The sequence below is a fragment of the Dysidea avara genome, chromosome 7 (assembly GCF_963678975.1).
Source record: "Dysidea avara chromosome 7, odDysAvar1.4, whole genome shotgun sequence".
Classification (NCBI taxonomy): domain Eukaryota; kingdom Metazoa; phylum Porifera; class Demospongiae; order Dictyoceratida; family Dysideidae; genus Dysidea; species Dysidea avara.
In genome coordinates this window covers 30407714-30425226 of record NC_089278.1, presented here as the reverse complement: position 1 = coordinate 30425226, position 17513 = coordinate 30407714, and the positions used below count along the sequence as shown (strand labels likewise).

The window sequence follows — 17513 nt, the reverse complement described above, 5'->3', positions numbered from 1 at the left end:
GGGCCTTCAGGATACTAAATTCCGTAGAATCCTATGTTATGAAGTTAAACTATCATTTAAAATACGTAGAAGTATTTATCACTGATACATTTATTGGGATCTGTACATTTATCCTACAACAGTGTTGTATCATGCTAGCAGATTTGTTGGCTTAATAACATTGTGGTTGACCATAAGTCCTTGTCTTCTGTTAACTATGTTACGTAACGCCAATCTTATTACACCTCATAACAATGACAAACAATCTCCAAAGTTTTCAAGATATGACTGTCTTCCTTTTGATGGGAAAGAGCTGCATTTGTGTAGAAGTCAATTTCTGTATTCACCTCTACCTGGTAAAATCAGAAAAATTTTAAATTTCATTGTGACATTGATAGAACAATTGCTTCAAAAAAGCTACGACAAGAAAAGTAGCTCTGGATAATAGTTCAACTTTAAACACACTGTTATATGGAATTTAGTAACCCGAAGTCCATGTGTTGTGATGCCTGAGTGTAGCACAGCAAGGGTGCTACTACAGGGCCTGAGGGTTACTAAAATTACAATTATGTTTGTTTTGAAGTCTATTAGCATGGATGTTACTAACCATGTAAATACCAATGTGTTGCCAATGTTACAGTTGCTATATTTTGTATAGCCTCAGGGCGTGGTTTCTATAGGATATGAGTATGGCACTATGGGACAGCCAATCAAATTTCAGCATCGAACTTTTTGGGTGTTTGTAAAGGGTATATAGATATCTGATAGTATATGAAAAGCAACTGTCTGGTCATGGATAGTTCTTGATATTTGATGAGGTCAATTGACAACATAGTCCCCACACATGGTAAATCACAGTACATGTGTCAGTGTGATGAGACAGTAATGTGATAATGGTTATTATCAGTAAGTATAGCGCAATTGACTTCACGCAAAATGTGTAGCTCAGAGAAAGAAAAAGTCACAACATAGTTAACAGAACTTCTCGACAGCCACAAAGCGACCACGTATTTGCATGAATCAATTTTACAGGATCACTATTTTTATAATCAAACTGTCACATTTATGACACTGTCACACTCTCTCATGGTATAAACAGTACACCACATGTTTTGTGGGTAAATAGTTCACATCAATGCACTTATCATCTACTATGTCATTTGTCATAATTTATTCTATAAGTAAGTCAAACATGAATATAAAAGCCCAACAATGTTATAAGTGTGGGCACAAATCATCAACCACATCAGACACAATATATCATCACCCACTATCAAGCCCACAATGATTTCATCATCTATTTAACAACTTGGAACCTAAAAGCCTATAAGTGTCCCCAGCATGTCAAATATTATCTGTCATCCAGGAGTGATTCAACTTCCTGTACTAAAAAGTACCTCGTACAAGTGACAACATTCTAGCACAAACACTTGTCATGTACATTTTTTCATGAAGCACACCCACTAATTTATAACATCCAAAGTCTCATGTATGCATTCCTACAAGTACCTAGTGGGAATGTACTATACATACAGTAAGCACAGCTTTGAGGTATGGTGATATTGCCATTGAGTGTAAGTTGTCTGCTATATCAACACACCATTAGTGATGCAAATTATACCATGTGGTTGTCATAGTACATAGTGCATGTGTGGGTCATTATTATTGAGCTAATGACAATAGAAGTACTGTTCTCTTGCAATGGAGATATGCCTTTTACGCATACCATGCACACAAATAAAAAGTCTGTAATCAAATTACAACGTATAACAGATACAGTAGAACAAAAAAAATATCATACAGTACGGTAGTACTGTATATTAGGGATCATGGAGATTTGGGTTTGTCTGGCCAAAAAAAATATCACACAAAACCAACTTCACAAAACCATCCTGACGTCTTGGCAGTATTGGTTCAAGCCCAAAAGTGCCTTCAGTACGATCCTAAATGCTTACAACAAATTACTACAAAATTTAATTTTTTTCTACTGACTGACTAACCACCTGCCTGCCTCCCTGATGCCTTCAGACAAGCGTAACTTCACTACCTTGATAACGACTAAGGCTATGGACTTGATTTTTTCGTTGCTCGATGTCGCTTCAGCCTGACAGGTGCCTTTTGGCATACCGCAGTACATTCATCACAGACTTATTTTTGTCCTCCTTTGTGTCCCCATTTCTTTTGCTGACAGCCCAAGGTGTTGATTCGAGGTAGCATGATGGTTTTCTGGCTACATTTGTAACAGGAATCGACTGTGTTTTCCATGGAGACTGGATTGATTGCAAAGGTGCTTCTCCTACTATTCTTCATTTTAATGGGCTGAACATAGCTGAAAGCGAAGCGTAATGGCCACTTCACTTTCCAGTCAGTAATTAGGGTGAGTGTTCAGAAGAAAACATTAACTAAGGTGCTGTTCTTTCTTATGATGCATGTGTGTGGGTTCACCAGACATAATAATGTTACAAAAAAAAAGAGTAAATAAATGAGTATAAGGAAAAATTAGGAATTTTCAAATAGGGATCATAGAAAAGAAAGTAGGGAAACAAGGGAGGTCACCTACACCTGTAGATACATTTAACCCCTAATGCAATTATAGGCATTTGTGAGCATTAAATCTGGAACCATTTTAGGCTTGTGCTCTTAGTTACAGCTTGTTTGTTACGCTATGAAATAGGTTATTGTCTTACAAAACATCTACTCATGTTTCTGGTAGTGTCTATGTAACAATAAATGTACCACAACACTGTTGTAACATGTTGTAACACTATGCCACAAAGTACTGCAGTCCAGACATCACACTTCCTTCCTTACATAACAGACAAATGATATCATTTCATAAAGTACAAAGAGAAAAGCTTTACAGTCTTACAAAAACGTTATACTATAGTTGGTACAAACATTAATCATGGTAAGCACACTATACCAACGTAACATTGTATCGCAATGTGCAACATATTGCGTTACTACGTGTGTTGTGTTACTATGTGTGTTGTGTTACTATGTGTGTTGTGTTACTATGTGTGTTGTGTTACTATGTGTGTTGTGTTACTATGTGTGTTGTGTTACTATGTGTGTTGTGACAGCAAGTACACTTTCTACTTCAGCACAAAATAATATCACTTTACAAAATGAAAGTACTTAATCTCAGATATAGCCCACATGTGATGTACATATCAAGAGGGACTTTTGTAAATCTATCAGGAACCTCAGTAAAATCAACTGGTAGACTATACTACCGAGGGCTCCATTAGATTAATAGTATGTATGTATGTAACAAGTGTGTGAGACAATGCATGTCCTTCCTGTACTTCAGTTGCCATATGTATTACTAACATGATTCAGTTATATATACAGTACCACATAAGTTTGTGTTTGCAACATGTCTATGGTGTTTGTAAATGCTAATGTTAATTTGTTTCAACAGAAAAGTAAACATGTCTATTAACATGTCTATTGAAACATGTTAAGATTTTCAGTTATAGTTTAATGAATAAGGAGGTATTTGATGAAACAATTACCTTATTGGACAGGTCAGGGTGTAATTTCACAACACATGTAAGGTTCCACTAACAATAGATGTGTGTAGCACAGATGTACAAACATAGATAATACAGGCAATACTGAAATCTCTTTTCTCTTCCTCCAGACTTCCAACAAAAATTTTACACCATTTATAAAAGTACCTCACGTCATTTAAATCTTGTCTTTTGGAACCTTGTAAACAGACATCTGAGGGCTTCAATCTTGAAACTTGTCCACAGATGAAAATAGGAAAACTTCACGAGAAAGAACTACGCTGCTTCCATTAATTACCATATAAGCAACCCATAATACTCAGTAAACATTTTAAAATGATTTCCCCTAAAGACACTCAAAGATGTTAGCCCACATACACCTTGCATAGTTTATAGATCTAGCATGGTTTTTCATGGTAGATACATTCCATAGGTGTGTGTGTGCAATGATATCACACATAGCTAAGTAGCTGTGTGGCACAGCAATGCCACCCAGAGTACACTAAGATATTTGTGTACTACTGAGGTGCTACACACAGACACACTACACTCATTACACAGCACTTAGTCCAGAGTTAAGATGATGGTATCCTTGAGAGGATTTACAACACTTTGAATTGGTAGGAGGTATGAGTATAGCAAGTGCTAAGATTGTCTACATTAGCAAGTCAGTTAGTTTAGCCAGTAAATACTGTTGCATGTGGTTTGCTGCTTGGAAGCACTGACTATGATCCCACCCCCACCCCCACCCCCATCACACACACACACACACACACACACACACACACACACACACACACACACACACACACACACACACACACACACACACACACACACACACACACACACACACACACACACACACACAGATATGGACAGAGAGAAACACTTACAGGGTAGAAAAGCAGCTAGTTGTAGTCTTGAAGATGTGAACTGTGATACCAACTCATCCTGTTGATGATAAACAAATAAAACCACCCCCAGGCTATTATCACAAACAAAAGTCCCTTACATACTATCAAAGGCTATTGCATCACTGCTTATTACATACACATGATCAAATCACAATAAGTCTGGATGTAAATACCTACATGTGACTTATCTGCAATAAGATACCCTTACTGAGTTAAATAGCAAAGGTGCATACACACATATCCCAATTAGTAGTATGGCTTACTATATAAGTCAAACAATCACATACACAAATATATCCCATGGTATCCTGAGAACGCTATCAAAGTTTTTCCTATAGTTGATTAGAGTCCCCTCAAAACTTTGTCTAATACTTATAGGATGTTAATATGAAGTGTCGCAATTTGCTCGTTCTGGCTTGTATCATAGAAATGTAAGGGCTTCACATTGCTAATACTAAACATGGCTTGTGTGATAGAATATAAAAAACCAGTGAACGTGGACAGGCTGTACAATACAATAGCAAATACATCCCAAACACATGTTGTTGGCACATTATTCTGTTTCACATTATTACAGATGCCAGATTCTATTTTGACACAACCTGGAGCCCTTTGCCATAATTTGGTCTCACAGTTCACAGACACTACACACAAACACTGTACCTCTCCAATGAGTATCAGTAGTGCTTGTAGTATGGTTAACATGATTGGGTGGTGTTGACCTTTGACAAACAGGGGGCTGACGTCGCTGATGTTTATCATACTCTGCAGCAGAATAACATGGTAACAAAGTATCTTACTAACACTAAACCAATATAGTTTTTTTCCATGCATAAATGTGCATGTATATAATATAATCAGTATCAAGTCTCATCTATACTTGTACATACACATGTTAATAGTTTGGTTAACTTAATTTTTATTCAAAGCATTATGCCAGTGACAGAGAGAACCTTAGGATTGCACTTGGAAGAGTCAAGCATTTATGTATACAAACACACACAGAGCACATCAAATAGAATCACACTTCATTACACAATAACAATGCTGCTTACCTTAGCGATGGCCCTGGCTACAAAGCCTGCAATATAAGCCTTACACTGACTATACACTGTCTGATATTCGTTGATGGAACGCAACACCTCCCTGAGTGCCTAGGAGATGATGTAATCATACTGGTAAACACATTATAACTATGTACCTCGATGAAACTGTTTTTCATGTATTCTTTCCTCTGGGCGAACAAGTCATACATCAATTCACTAATATGGACTCGATCGTCCTCTAGAAAATAAAAGTGTTATGGTATATTTTAAAATACATTGTACTCAGTTTCCTTGACTGTGCAAATTAAGTTGACAAGAATAAATTCTTGATATTTTGTGTACTCAACTATCCACACCTTGATCATACAGTTCAGTGTAATATAATGCTGAAACCATTGTGTGTGTGTGTGTGTGTGCGTGTGTGTGTGCATAAGTGCAAGTGTAGCTAGTACATTGCACGTGTATTACTACACTTACCAGATTTTCCCAAGAACTTTGTCATGAGAACAGAGAATAGATCTTTTCCACTGATGCTGTCAAGTCTGGAGACCTCAGCAACTGAAGTCTTTCTGTCCAGAGTGGTAAGGTACTTGCCAACAATAGATTCCTAACACGAACAACAAGTAGGAAATATTTATTTGTCACATAGGAAATTAGGAGGGATTTTTTAGGGCTCCACAATGCTCCTTTTTATGCAGCTGTACATACTGAACATACATACATGTATAGTTTTAGCATTTCTCAGAATAAAGTAAGAACTTCCTCATCTTATGAACAGGTGGCACAGAGCTATGAAGTTTTTGGTCTTCCTAAAACCGACCAGTTGACCAAGTTTGTGTGTTGTCAAGCAGACATCATGTAGCAGAGCTCAAAATAACAGCCTGTCATTTTCCATCCCAAAAGCCACAATGACCGACCAAATTAAAAATAGTCTGACATTATGAACTATCAAAATAAGCTTTTTAAAAGTATTGTGTATGTAAACTATTATGTACTAGTGGCTGACCATGTTGCATGCTGGTCTGTCATTCTAACAGATCACACAAGAGACATTATATTGAACAATGTGTAGCATAGTGCACTACACACACCACACATACCAGGGCCTTTTCTTGATCCTTCACGGATGATTTGCTGCTACTGCTGGCACCAGTTCCTCCCTTCTTACCAGACTTTGTACTGACATACTTCATTGGTAATGGCTGCATAATAAATGAGTTCACTTTCAATGAACAATCAGTTAATTGATTGGAGGTTTCTAGAACCTCAATAATCAGTTATAAATTTCAACTAGGCGATTATCGGTTGCCAAAGGTTTGATTCAAAAACACGATTGAGTAGCTGAACACACCAATCTCAGTGACATAATACATTCTATATGAGTAGCCACCACATAAATCAATAAAATCAAAAATTACAAGTAATATAATGTGTAGAGTCACTAATGCACTTATGGTATACCACACTGAAACTAGCAGTATACCTTATTGGTGCTAACATGTATGCTTTACAACCTCATTTGTAAGGTTCTTGTGATTGAGGCCTCCCATAGTTAACCTTATTATAGAGGCATCAGTTTCAGCAAGAGTGAATAACAATACCCACTCTTGGTTTAAGTGAGACCAAACATATTAATTCGTCTCCTATTTTACTTTCGTTTCAAATGGAGGACAACGTTATAGAAAATGAAATGAAAATACACAACACCACACCGAAGTGTAACATGTGAATGGCCACACAATTGGTACCTAGTTCAAATATATATACCTGAATCGAATACCTGTAATCTACATTGAAGAAAATTGACAGCGATAACTTAATGCAATGAGAAGCTTATGTTTCGTAAAGATCTGAAAATTAATGTGTTAATAGTCACATGTCTGTATGCAAAATTCCCTCACTTGACCACCTATACAACACTGTAACTATACCCGAACTACACCAAGTTACATTAGGGAGATCAGTGAACTATGTAGTATTAGTATATGGAAAATTGAACTAAGATTAAGGATAGGCACTCAAGTATTGGTAAACATCACTGTGACGATATAATCATTACCTTGGAAACAGCTGCTACTGCTATTCACAGTTTTCCTTTGCTGTAATTGGCACTGTAGTTTATACATAGCCTCCAACTATCTATTACTTCATTGGTACTATAAACAGCCTTAGGCCATTTTCAAACTAACTTGCCATTACCTGTATAAGTGATGTCCTACTTGTTATGTACTGATATTGATGTTAAACAAGAAGGAATGGATAGTATACACATATTGTACATTCTCTACATTGTGTGCTGTACACATTGGAGCTTACAGACAGTTGGGACCAAGAATTGGTGGTCCAATATATATCATTGTGTATACTTTCCTTTTTCAAAAGTAAAAATGTATGGTGACAGATTTGTTGGGATTAAACTCTTTTGTCATTACTACTACAAAGGTGTTTTTATTGAGCTCATGAGAGGTTTTACTCTGGTAAGCACAATGCTATGATGCACATTACAGCATTACAATATACCTACACATTTAAAGACATTTCACTGTGTGTTGTGTCACTAGCATACATGTGTGAATGTAGCATAGCTGCTAGAGGGTTGGCTTGGTAACTGAAAGGTTTCAGGTTTGATGCCCGGTTATTCAAATTTGCTATTTTGTTGTTTCCTTGAGGAAGAAACTTTACTCGCATTACTCTCATTAAAACCTGGTGACCTGGTATCAACTGGGAAAGAAAATGCTGTCCATGTCTCACATAGAGGGTAAAGGTCCAGGTGGGAGTTCTGGTGCCTACACCTTCACTTGTGTGCCTTCTGTGGGTTGACTTATTAAGATTTGCCTTCGACAACTCTTAGCACCTGAGTGAGTAGCATGCAGATGTCGCAGCATTCGCTCACTGGGTAGGCACAATCATGTTAGATTGCTGTTGCTGTGTGTAAGCATGCACTGTGTCTATCATATACATGGGACCAATCATTAAGTTTTGTGCTGTAAGAAATACGGTCATCCAAATAAGTACTTTTTTAACAATTTAGGCAGAGAATATACCATGTAACCTACATAATTGTCAAAGTTGTCAAACTTTTGTCGCTTAATTTATGGCATTTGTCACAAATAATAATGAGGTCTAACAGTTCCTACACAAGAGTTGTGGCTGTGGTTGCTACTGTTGTCAACATAACATATTTAACCATAAGCCAATTACATGTATGTATGTGTGAGTGTGTACGTCTAGATCTGTAAGGACAACATGTATTTTTAGGCACAGAAGGAGGAACTTCATGAGAAAACAAGTCAAGATCAGCACATGAGAAGGTTCTTCCTATAAAGAATAGGGAAAAGTCAAATGTGTAGTTAACAGAATTCAAGGCTTCAATTTAGCACCTGTGATTCAACCAGTTAGCCGACACCAAAACATTGCCATTAAATCACACAGATATCATGACCCCACCTTTAACAAACTACACACCTACAAATGTAATGACCCTAAATGGAACACATAAAATTGTATCTAATGTATCTTACATGTGTTGTATACATATATACACACTAGACTACTGGATACAGAATGGACACTAATCCTTCTCATACCTAAGTCACAAAGCTAACACTCACTACTACCGAATAGTGGATAACTTTGGCGGTAACATTGTCCTTTATTTGTCAAACATAACATTTCAGTATGTAAGTGTGTTTACGCACTGTGTACATTCTAACATCTTCGCACAAGGAAACTTGTATTTGATGGCTTACTGGGAACAATGAGTTTCCCCCTATAAACACTTTACGTTTAGACACTAGTAAGGATCACGTCTTCTTATGGATTCAGCGGTTCTTCCTTTTGTGAGGAAACAAGAAGACATCAAGAGCTTGCCACTGTTGTGATAAAAACTGCTATACATGGAAAAGTAATATAATTCCCATTCATGATGTATACAGTCATGCTTAAGGTTGTTTCAACACCCCTCTACCCCTGCTTCACTTTCAACTTTGTTCTTTCCCATGATGAGTACTTATACTATAAATAAATATTTGTGACACATGTATGCCCACCTTCCCTGTACAGTAGTTGCATTGCAGTGCTCTACTGATGTGGGAAAATATCTACCAATCCAATACCCAGCAGTGAATTTTACTGATGCAGTTACCGATATAACTTTCATTTGTTCATGGCTATATTGTATTATACTACGTGGATTTATTTGCACTAGTGTTTCATGACAAAAATAGTACACACCATTCAAGCTAGCAAATGCATGACTGCTCTATTAGAATATTTATTAGGCAGTGATTGTTCTATTAGAGTATCTCAATCTTTTGTTTAACAAAAGTGAATCCTGTACCTTCTACGCTAGATCTTGCTCAACACTCTTTCGAGTCTGTTATATCCCAAGTTCCTTTAATAAAATATTTATTCTATGATCGTAATGATAACAATTGTCGTCAGTGTTTATTAATCGATAATAGCCTAATAACCAATACCAATCAATACCAAAATGGCAAATATCGGCCTCCAATTTGATACCGATCCCCTCCTCCGATGCATCCGTCACCAATATTATTGGTGGAACACTATTGCATTGAACCATTAAATTATCATCACCGTCGGATAAGAGTCATGACAAACAATTGATGTAAGTGCTGACAGGACATACGTGGAGCAGAAACCAGGTAAAGGAGTTAGCTGTTTAAGTCCACTTGAAACAACATTGTTAATAGGAGCCAAGTGGATAGGAGATGGTTAACAGAGAAGTCAGTGTCTAGAGAATTCATACAAATAATGTGCTTACTACTCCTGAAACTGTACATTTCTCTGACCAAAATAATAGTACCCTCTCAACCACTAACTGGTTAACTATGGTCTCAAAACTTTTGCTTGCAAAATCCAACTGTTTTCATTCCCAATTCCATGCCAGAATATTGTTAAAGCATTGAGATGTATGAAGCTGGTATTCATTATTCATAATATTAAAGTGATCATTAGAACTTTATTCATACTGAGTGTTCAATTACAGTGTTTATCAAAAGTACACAAGAAATCCTCAAAAAATAAATTGAATAGAAATTTAAATACCCACCATACTAAAACACTGTGGTGCATCTTACTAAAAATAATGAAGTACACAGTAGTTGTGATTGGGACCTACTTGACATAGTCACCGTAATGAGATGGTCTTGTTTATGAGGTCACGATATGAATCTTTAGATCTATGTGACATGGCCACTATAATAAAGAAAGTGATCTTATCAAAGTGGTATGGATGTCACTGCTAAGTGGTCAAAGCAATCATGTTTGACGAAGTGAACACTGAAGATGCATTTCATGACCTCATCAAATTAGACTGTCTCACTGTTGAGACCACACTTTTGTTCCAAAAGGGGCCATCAGTTTCACTGTAGAGTAGTATTAAAGTATTACCTGTGTTCTGTCTAGAGGATTAATGGTGCCGGCCATTTGTGGAGGTGAGTTCTCTGAAGATGGTCTCATCATGACAGCTCCACCCCACCCGTGTTGCCGGGGTGGTGGTGGACCATGGTACATAGGCCCCCCAGGGGGTGGGGGTGGTTGTTGACGATAGAACGGCTCACCAGGAGGCCCTGGGGGAATTCTTGCTGACGGATGCATCGGAGGAGGGGGTAGACCAGGTTGTGCTGGAGGCAACATCGGAGCACCCTGAAGCAAAGTATTACACATGTAGTGTTAAGAACAGACAATGAAACACTTTATACTTCAAATGAGGTTATAAGAATGAATGTTGGCACAGTGGAACCTCTTGTTATCCAAACATCTGTATACCAGTTTAATCATTTGTTCAGATAAGTGAATTTGTTTAGACAAATAAATTATGGAGTCCATTAAAGTGTTTAACTATTCTAACAAAGCATTCACTTGAAATTCAGTGTACACCAGTTGATGAAATACTTGAGCTCAGACAACACACACACACACACACACACACACACACACACACACACACACACACACACACACACACACACACACCTGCTGGCCTGGTGGTCCAAACATTCTTGGTGGAGGTGGTTGCATTGTCATGGAAACAGGGGGCGGTGCTTGGTAGTGTGGGAACTGATTAGAATGAGGGGGTGGGGGAGGCATCATGTGACCCACACCAGGTTGATTGAAATACTAGACAATAATAAAAACATTGTTAACACAAAATACACAATGTGCAGCACAAACTTCAAATGATTACTTTGTTGAATGCTTGGATGTCCTTACTATAAGGGGTACAACTAGGCAGAGTAAATATGAAACTACAAATGGTAAAACCTCAATCCATTTGTATTATATGTACTGACTGCTGTGACCAATGTGTACATTTCACAGTGTAATATATTGTATAACAGTTGAAATTCTCAATTGATTTACTAGTTTGCTACAACTGTCAGCCTATTAAAGACAGACTAGGAAATGTCACAAAATTTTAAACTATGCAAAGAGACTTTCCTTGTGCATTTAAAGCAAAAAGTTCTATATTTAGATCATTACCATATTAGGAGGTGCAGAAGGAGGAGGGGCTCGTGATGAGAAGGGCTGTGCAGCAGGCCCATAATATCCCCCAGGAGGTGGAGGAGGTTGATTGGGACTTCCACGATGGTAGATGTCCATTGGACTGCTGCCAAATCCCCTTGGTGGTGGTGGGTGTGGTCCATGGAACATGGGTGGGGCTCCCATGGGTGGAGGCATATCGTGGCCTGCTGCTGGTCTTCTTAGTGGGTGTGGTTCTTCATCATCAGAAGAATCAAGTGTCAGTTGTTGTTCCTACACAATTGATATCATAAATATATCACCCTGAAATAAGGACAGCTTGACAATAAGAGTTTACATGAGAGGTGAGTGTCTAATATTGTACAATCCAGTAACAAATGATTAAATGGCTTCCTTTCTGTGTAACATATACACATCTAGTATTTGTTTGTTTCTACCACTTATCACAATAAATTTACAGCACAGTGGTAATTGTTCTGAATGCTTTTTATCATACCAAATCACCAAAGGAGTGATGCTCTCATAGTATGATAGAAGATTGGTTTTGTTTGTCAACAAGACAACACAGTTGAAATACTCCGCCTTTTATTGCTAGCACCTCAGATACAGTTCACATGGAGCTACGCTTGTAGTTACCGTATTTGACTGGTTAATAGCCGCCCCAGATAGTAGCCACTCCACAGCCTAGAACTATAGTCATAAGAGCTGCCTTCGCATAAGAGCCACGGCTTGTATCTGAACATACTGTTGCAAATGTTGACACGACATGTTTGAAGCAGAAATCAGGTAAAGGAGTTATTTTAAGCCAGGAAATAGCATTTTAGAGAGAAGTAAAAATGAACGACAGTATTGATGGATGATTAAACAAGGTCAGTCACTCATGAATCCGTATATACGCTGCGGGCTGCTGCCACACAAGCTCATAGTAGCCGCCCTCGGATAGTAGCCACAGGGTTTGCTTACTGAAAGTTATAGTAGCCACGGCTATTAACCAGTCAAATACGGTATAAGCTAGCATTCTTAATACAGCTGGCTGATTGTGTTTCTAATACATGCCCTTGTGACATTTGTAGTCATATGCAAGAATTTACTATCTTATGTGGAAAGGAAGCCATTTAACTGGAATATATTGCACTAGTATATTTTTAAATTATTAGTTTAAAAATGAAGTAGGGATCTAACAAAAAGTAACGAGACAAGATCATATGAATGCAATATAGCCTGTCATAAAGTGAAGATTAATAATAGCTCAGATTATTATCTTTTATATTCAATATTATGTAATAACTTATTATGTAATCATGACGTTAAATGATGTAATTTATATTCGTTATAACTATGCTAATTTTTAAATGAAAATTACTTGAGAGTAAAGCGGTTGCAGCACACTTCTTCGTCAGCAACATAGCCCCATGACAAATCGGCATGTTATTTTGTTCGATGCCAAAGTAGGGGTTTTCCCACAGGGCTATGTTGCAATAACACCATTCATATAATCTTGTTTCACTGGTTATTATTGCTAGATCCCTACTTCATTTACTAGTTCGTTCAGTTATGATATACATGTGTGACTGTTAGAATATTGAACATGGCTGTTGTATTAGGGTGACTGCCTTATTACAGTATTTTGAGCCAACTGGACTATATTTTATTTATTACTGCAAGGTCTGTAGGGCACCTGGTCCTACAGCACACCTGGTCCTACAGCCTGCTCCAAGACATTAGCTACATAAGGTGTATTTGAAAGGTTGCAGAAAGGAGAAAAAATCCATGACTGGACCTGGGTAGCCTCGAACCTGCAGCCATCCGATTTACGCTTGAACGCTTACAGGGGTCTGCCAGGCGGTCAGGATGTTTCTCCTTGTTATTTTCATGTAATTATATCCATAGGAATTCCAGAGAGTGACTCATTATCTCTAAGTATCCCAAGTAGAACCAAATGGACACTAGTTAAATTATTAATGCTTTATAGCAGAAGGTCTGTAGGACACCTGGTCCTACAGCCTGCTCAAAGACATTAGCTACATATGGTGTGTTTGAAAAGTTGCAGAAAGGAGAAAAAATCCATGACTGGACCTAGGTATGCAGCCATCCGATTTACATACGTGATATTTAAGGTGTGTGGTCCTTCATGTCTTGCTTTTCACCGGGCTACCAATAAGGGGTGTGTATTTTATGATCAATCTCTATGAGTAAAGCTAGGTTGGCCCAATTGTAAAGGGAATGTCGCTCCGTCCAGCTCAGGTCCTATCGAATTGGGACACCTCTCTATTAAGGACAGACACATCAGCGTGGTCCATGATGTTCAGAACATATGGGACTTGTATCCCATACCGTGCTCCTCCAGGTAGTATTGTTGTTTGTGTGTGCATTGTATGTGTTCTGTACCTTGGTTTCTTTTATTTGGTCAGTTTTAACCAATGGTTGTGGCTGTTGCTGTTGAAGCTTCTTGCCTGACCCAACCTTCATAGGTGCCGTGGATGGCCTCAGACTGACATTTTCATCACGTTTGATTGGCTGTAACTTCTTGACTACAAAATAGAAAACACAAAACAACTTTAAGTAGAAAATGGAAAAATCCCTACATCCCAAGATGATGTAACGTATACAGCAAAACTTTTGAGGGGGAAAACTTTCGCGGATGCACAGAAGCATTGCAATTCGTGGGAAAATATTCGCAGTTGCATAGAAATCTTGCAATTCGTGGGGAAAACATTCGTGGATAGTGGTTAAGCTCCTGGTGAAACGTGATAAGCACTTAAGGACTCCTCCAGATCTGGCTAAGTCAGTTTCTTGAGCTTGACATATTTAAGCAGCGCCATGTGTTGAGCATTAAAAAATGGAGTGTTCCCAAACAAACACAATACAATTAAAGAACGTCAAATGTGTGAGCTTGCAAAACCGCTGCTCTGGCTATGAAGACCTACAAAATGCAGAAAGGTGTAGTAGTTATGCATAGTTTTTAGGTTTTTGCACATAAAATGTTCGAGGGGAAAACATTCGCGGTTGGCAGCATAATCGAGAAAACCGCGAATGTTTCCCCCTCGAAGTTTTGCCGTATACGGTAACCAATGATATACATAGTAATACTGGACACGTGTTTGAATTTCGCCCATTGTATTGGTAGTGTACAGAGTTACACGCTCCCTTGTCTATTTGATTCAATGTGTTCCTAAATACATGTAGGAACCTGTTGTATTTCATGGTGAGACATGTAACACTATATTCCCAACAAGTGAAAACACTAACAAACACATACACACATGTTTTACAGGAAAGCAGATAAACAGTACACCTACGACGGTAGATTACCACTACAAAGTACACACCTTGTTTTCTTTCTACAGTTTCACTAGATTGTTGTCCAGATACTTTCTGTAGCTGAGGTGGTGTGCTATTATTAGAAACAACACTGGTTGGTGGTGGGGACACAACGGGGTGGTCCTGATCATCTAGTGCCAAGTCTTTATGACGGAGCGTATCCTTCCCATTAGCTGGAGGATGAAGGAATCCTTCATCAGCAATGCCTCCATGATGGTTCATTGGTTTTGGATGAGGAGGAGGAGGAGGAACAAAACTGTGGACAAGAAGACGTGAACTGAATGAAGCATCCAAGAAGACAGAAAGCTAATTATACAACTAAGTACCAAAGATAATAAGAAGTGCAGATAAAATTATGTTATAAATAGTGTTTAAAAACTACAAGGCCTATGAACTTGCAGTAACCGGGGTTCGGATTGCCGGTGAACATTTTAGCACAGATGAATAAAAATCATGAGTTTTCATGCCAGTGATTGAAACGGCACGACAGTTCTATTTAATGTTGATCAAAACAGATTAGCACGTGATTTACATTCCAATCAGTACTGGTGCATTTCTGGAAAAGGTATTAATCTAAGCGATGAGCCGTCATCCATGTGAACATAGACGTAGAAATGTTAGTGTTAATTAATTACACTGATGTGTGCTTCAGAGCCATTTGCTGTTGTGCAGGTGATTGAGGTGGCTTAACACTGCCTGCTTTTCAGGTGTCGGAGAGTGGACGCTTGTGAGATATAATGTTGTAAGAAGGGTGGAAGTAACTCAGTTGCACTGTAGAGTACTGTACAATCGAGATACTCTAATAGAGCAATCAGACGATTATCTGTGTAATAGAACACACACTTAATTGCCAGTAAAAGTCTAGCTCTCCATCCTAATAATTAGTGCTATCCTGTTTACAAAAGCTAAGCTCAGTGTATCCAGCTTGCAAACTTGCACAGATCGATATACTCTAATAGAGCAGTCACTACCTCAATATAGCAGTCAGTTTCATCCTAGGTATTGTTACGTACATTTTATTCTGTTGAACAGTATGGTAGTTACCAGAGGAGGTATGACATGCACACATGATGACACGCACACATGAGCGCATATGTTTTGTACAGGAAGCTATTTCGTGGGGTTATCAACGAAAAATACACGCTGATCGAACTCTTTTCTCATGCTTACTTCAACGGTGCAATCAACTCCATTCAAACCCAGTGGTTCAGTTTCGACATACACAGCCTATTGGAGGAACCATCACATGATGAAAAACTAACCATACGAAATCAAGCCAAGCAGCAAATTGGGAAGAGAAAGCCATTGAAAATCAACTGCACAAGTGTCTAAGTAGCTTTGTAGTTCATCAAATCTCATCTACAGATTGATTTCCCACGATTTTATCATTTGAAGAATGCAATTACTACGAATTCTTTTCAGTAGCACTTAATTCGTGTCGTACCTCCTCTGAGTAGTTACACACTGTATATGCCTTGCCCTGGTGTTGGTTGTCATGTTGGTACATGTACTTGGTTGCATGTGACACGGTCCTAGTTAAACAATAATATATAATTAAGCCTAAATTCTTGATTGTGGCTGTTCAGTTAGAGTATTTAATGAACCTGACATTATTCTTGTAACTTTTTCAGAGATAACAATGTATATAGACTACTATGGAACCAGACATGTTTCCATCATAATCTGGGTCCTCATTACGAAAACTTAAGAAAGACAGCTAAGCCAAGAAAACACCTTCAGCAGAACATTATTCATGTAAGTAAGGCCCTGAATTGATAGCCACTATAGCCTAGACTAGTAACCTACATGCATGCACGTACACACACACACACACACACACACACACACACACACACACACGTACACACTCATATGTACATATAAACTTACTGTGGTTGTGGTGGTGGTGGTGTGTAGTAGCCCATGTGAGCCGGGGGTCTGTGCATTGGTGGTGGCATGTAGTTGGCACCTACAGGGGCTAGTGGTTGGTTTGGCACAAAAGGTGGTCCTGGACGAATGGGAAAGTAGTGAGGAACACTCGGGGATCCCCTTGATGTACTGTGACTCTGTAATGAAACAATGCTAGTTTGAGAACTCGTACTGCCTGCTGCCTAGTAATAGGTTAACCTTTCATTCTAGTACATGTACTGAATCCCAACCTCAAACATGCTAATTGTGACCATTAAAGTTGCCTGTTTCAGCGTTTCACCTGGGAAATGCTATTTGCC

At 38.3% G+C, this 17513-nt stretch overlaps 1 protein-coding gene across 2 annotated transcripts in view; it reads right to left on the bottom strand.

Moving 5' to 3' along the window:
• Positions 1-17513, bottom strand: part of LOC136261051 (eukaryotic translation initiation factor 4 gamma 2-like) — a 46561-nt gene that overhangs the window by 21469 nt on the left and 7579 nt on the right. The window contains exons 11-22 of one of the 2 annotated variants that reach the window (XM_066055016.1): positions 17176-17351; positions 15294-15541; positions 14353-14495; positions 11965-12237; positions 11458-11601; positions 10873-11127; positions 6558-6659; positions 5935-6064; positions 5613-5695; positions 5467-5565; positions 5075-5176; positions 4391-4448 (exon numbers count right to left, since the gene is read on the bottom strand). In XM_066055016.1, coding sequence (XP_065911088.1) covers positions 4391-4448; positions 5075-5176; positions 5467-5565; positions 5613-5695; positions 5935-6064; positions 6558-6659; positions 10873-11127; positions 11458-11601; positions 11965-12237; positions 14353-14495; positions 15294-15541; positions 17176-17351 — 1813 coding nt within the window. The remainder of the gene's footprint in view (positions 1-4390; positions 4449-5074; positions 5177-5466; positions 5566-5612; positions 5696-5934; positions 6065-6557; positions 6660-10872; positions 11128-11457; positions 11602-11964; positions 12238-14352; positions 14496-15293; positions 15542-17175; positions 17352-17513) is intronic. The other variant, XM_066055017.1, reaches the window with a different exon arrangement.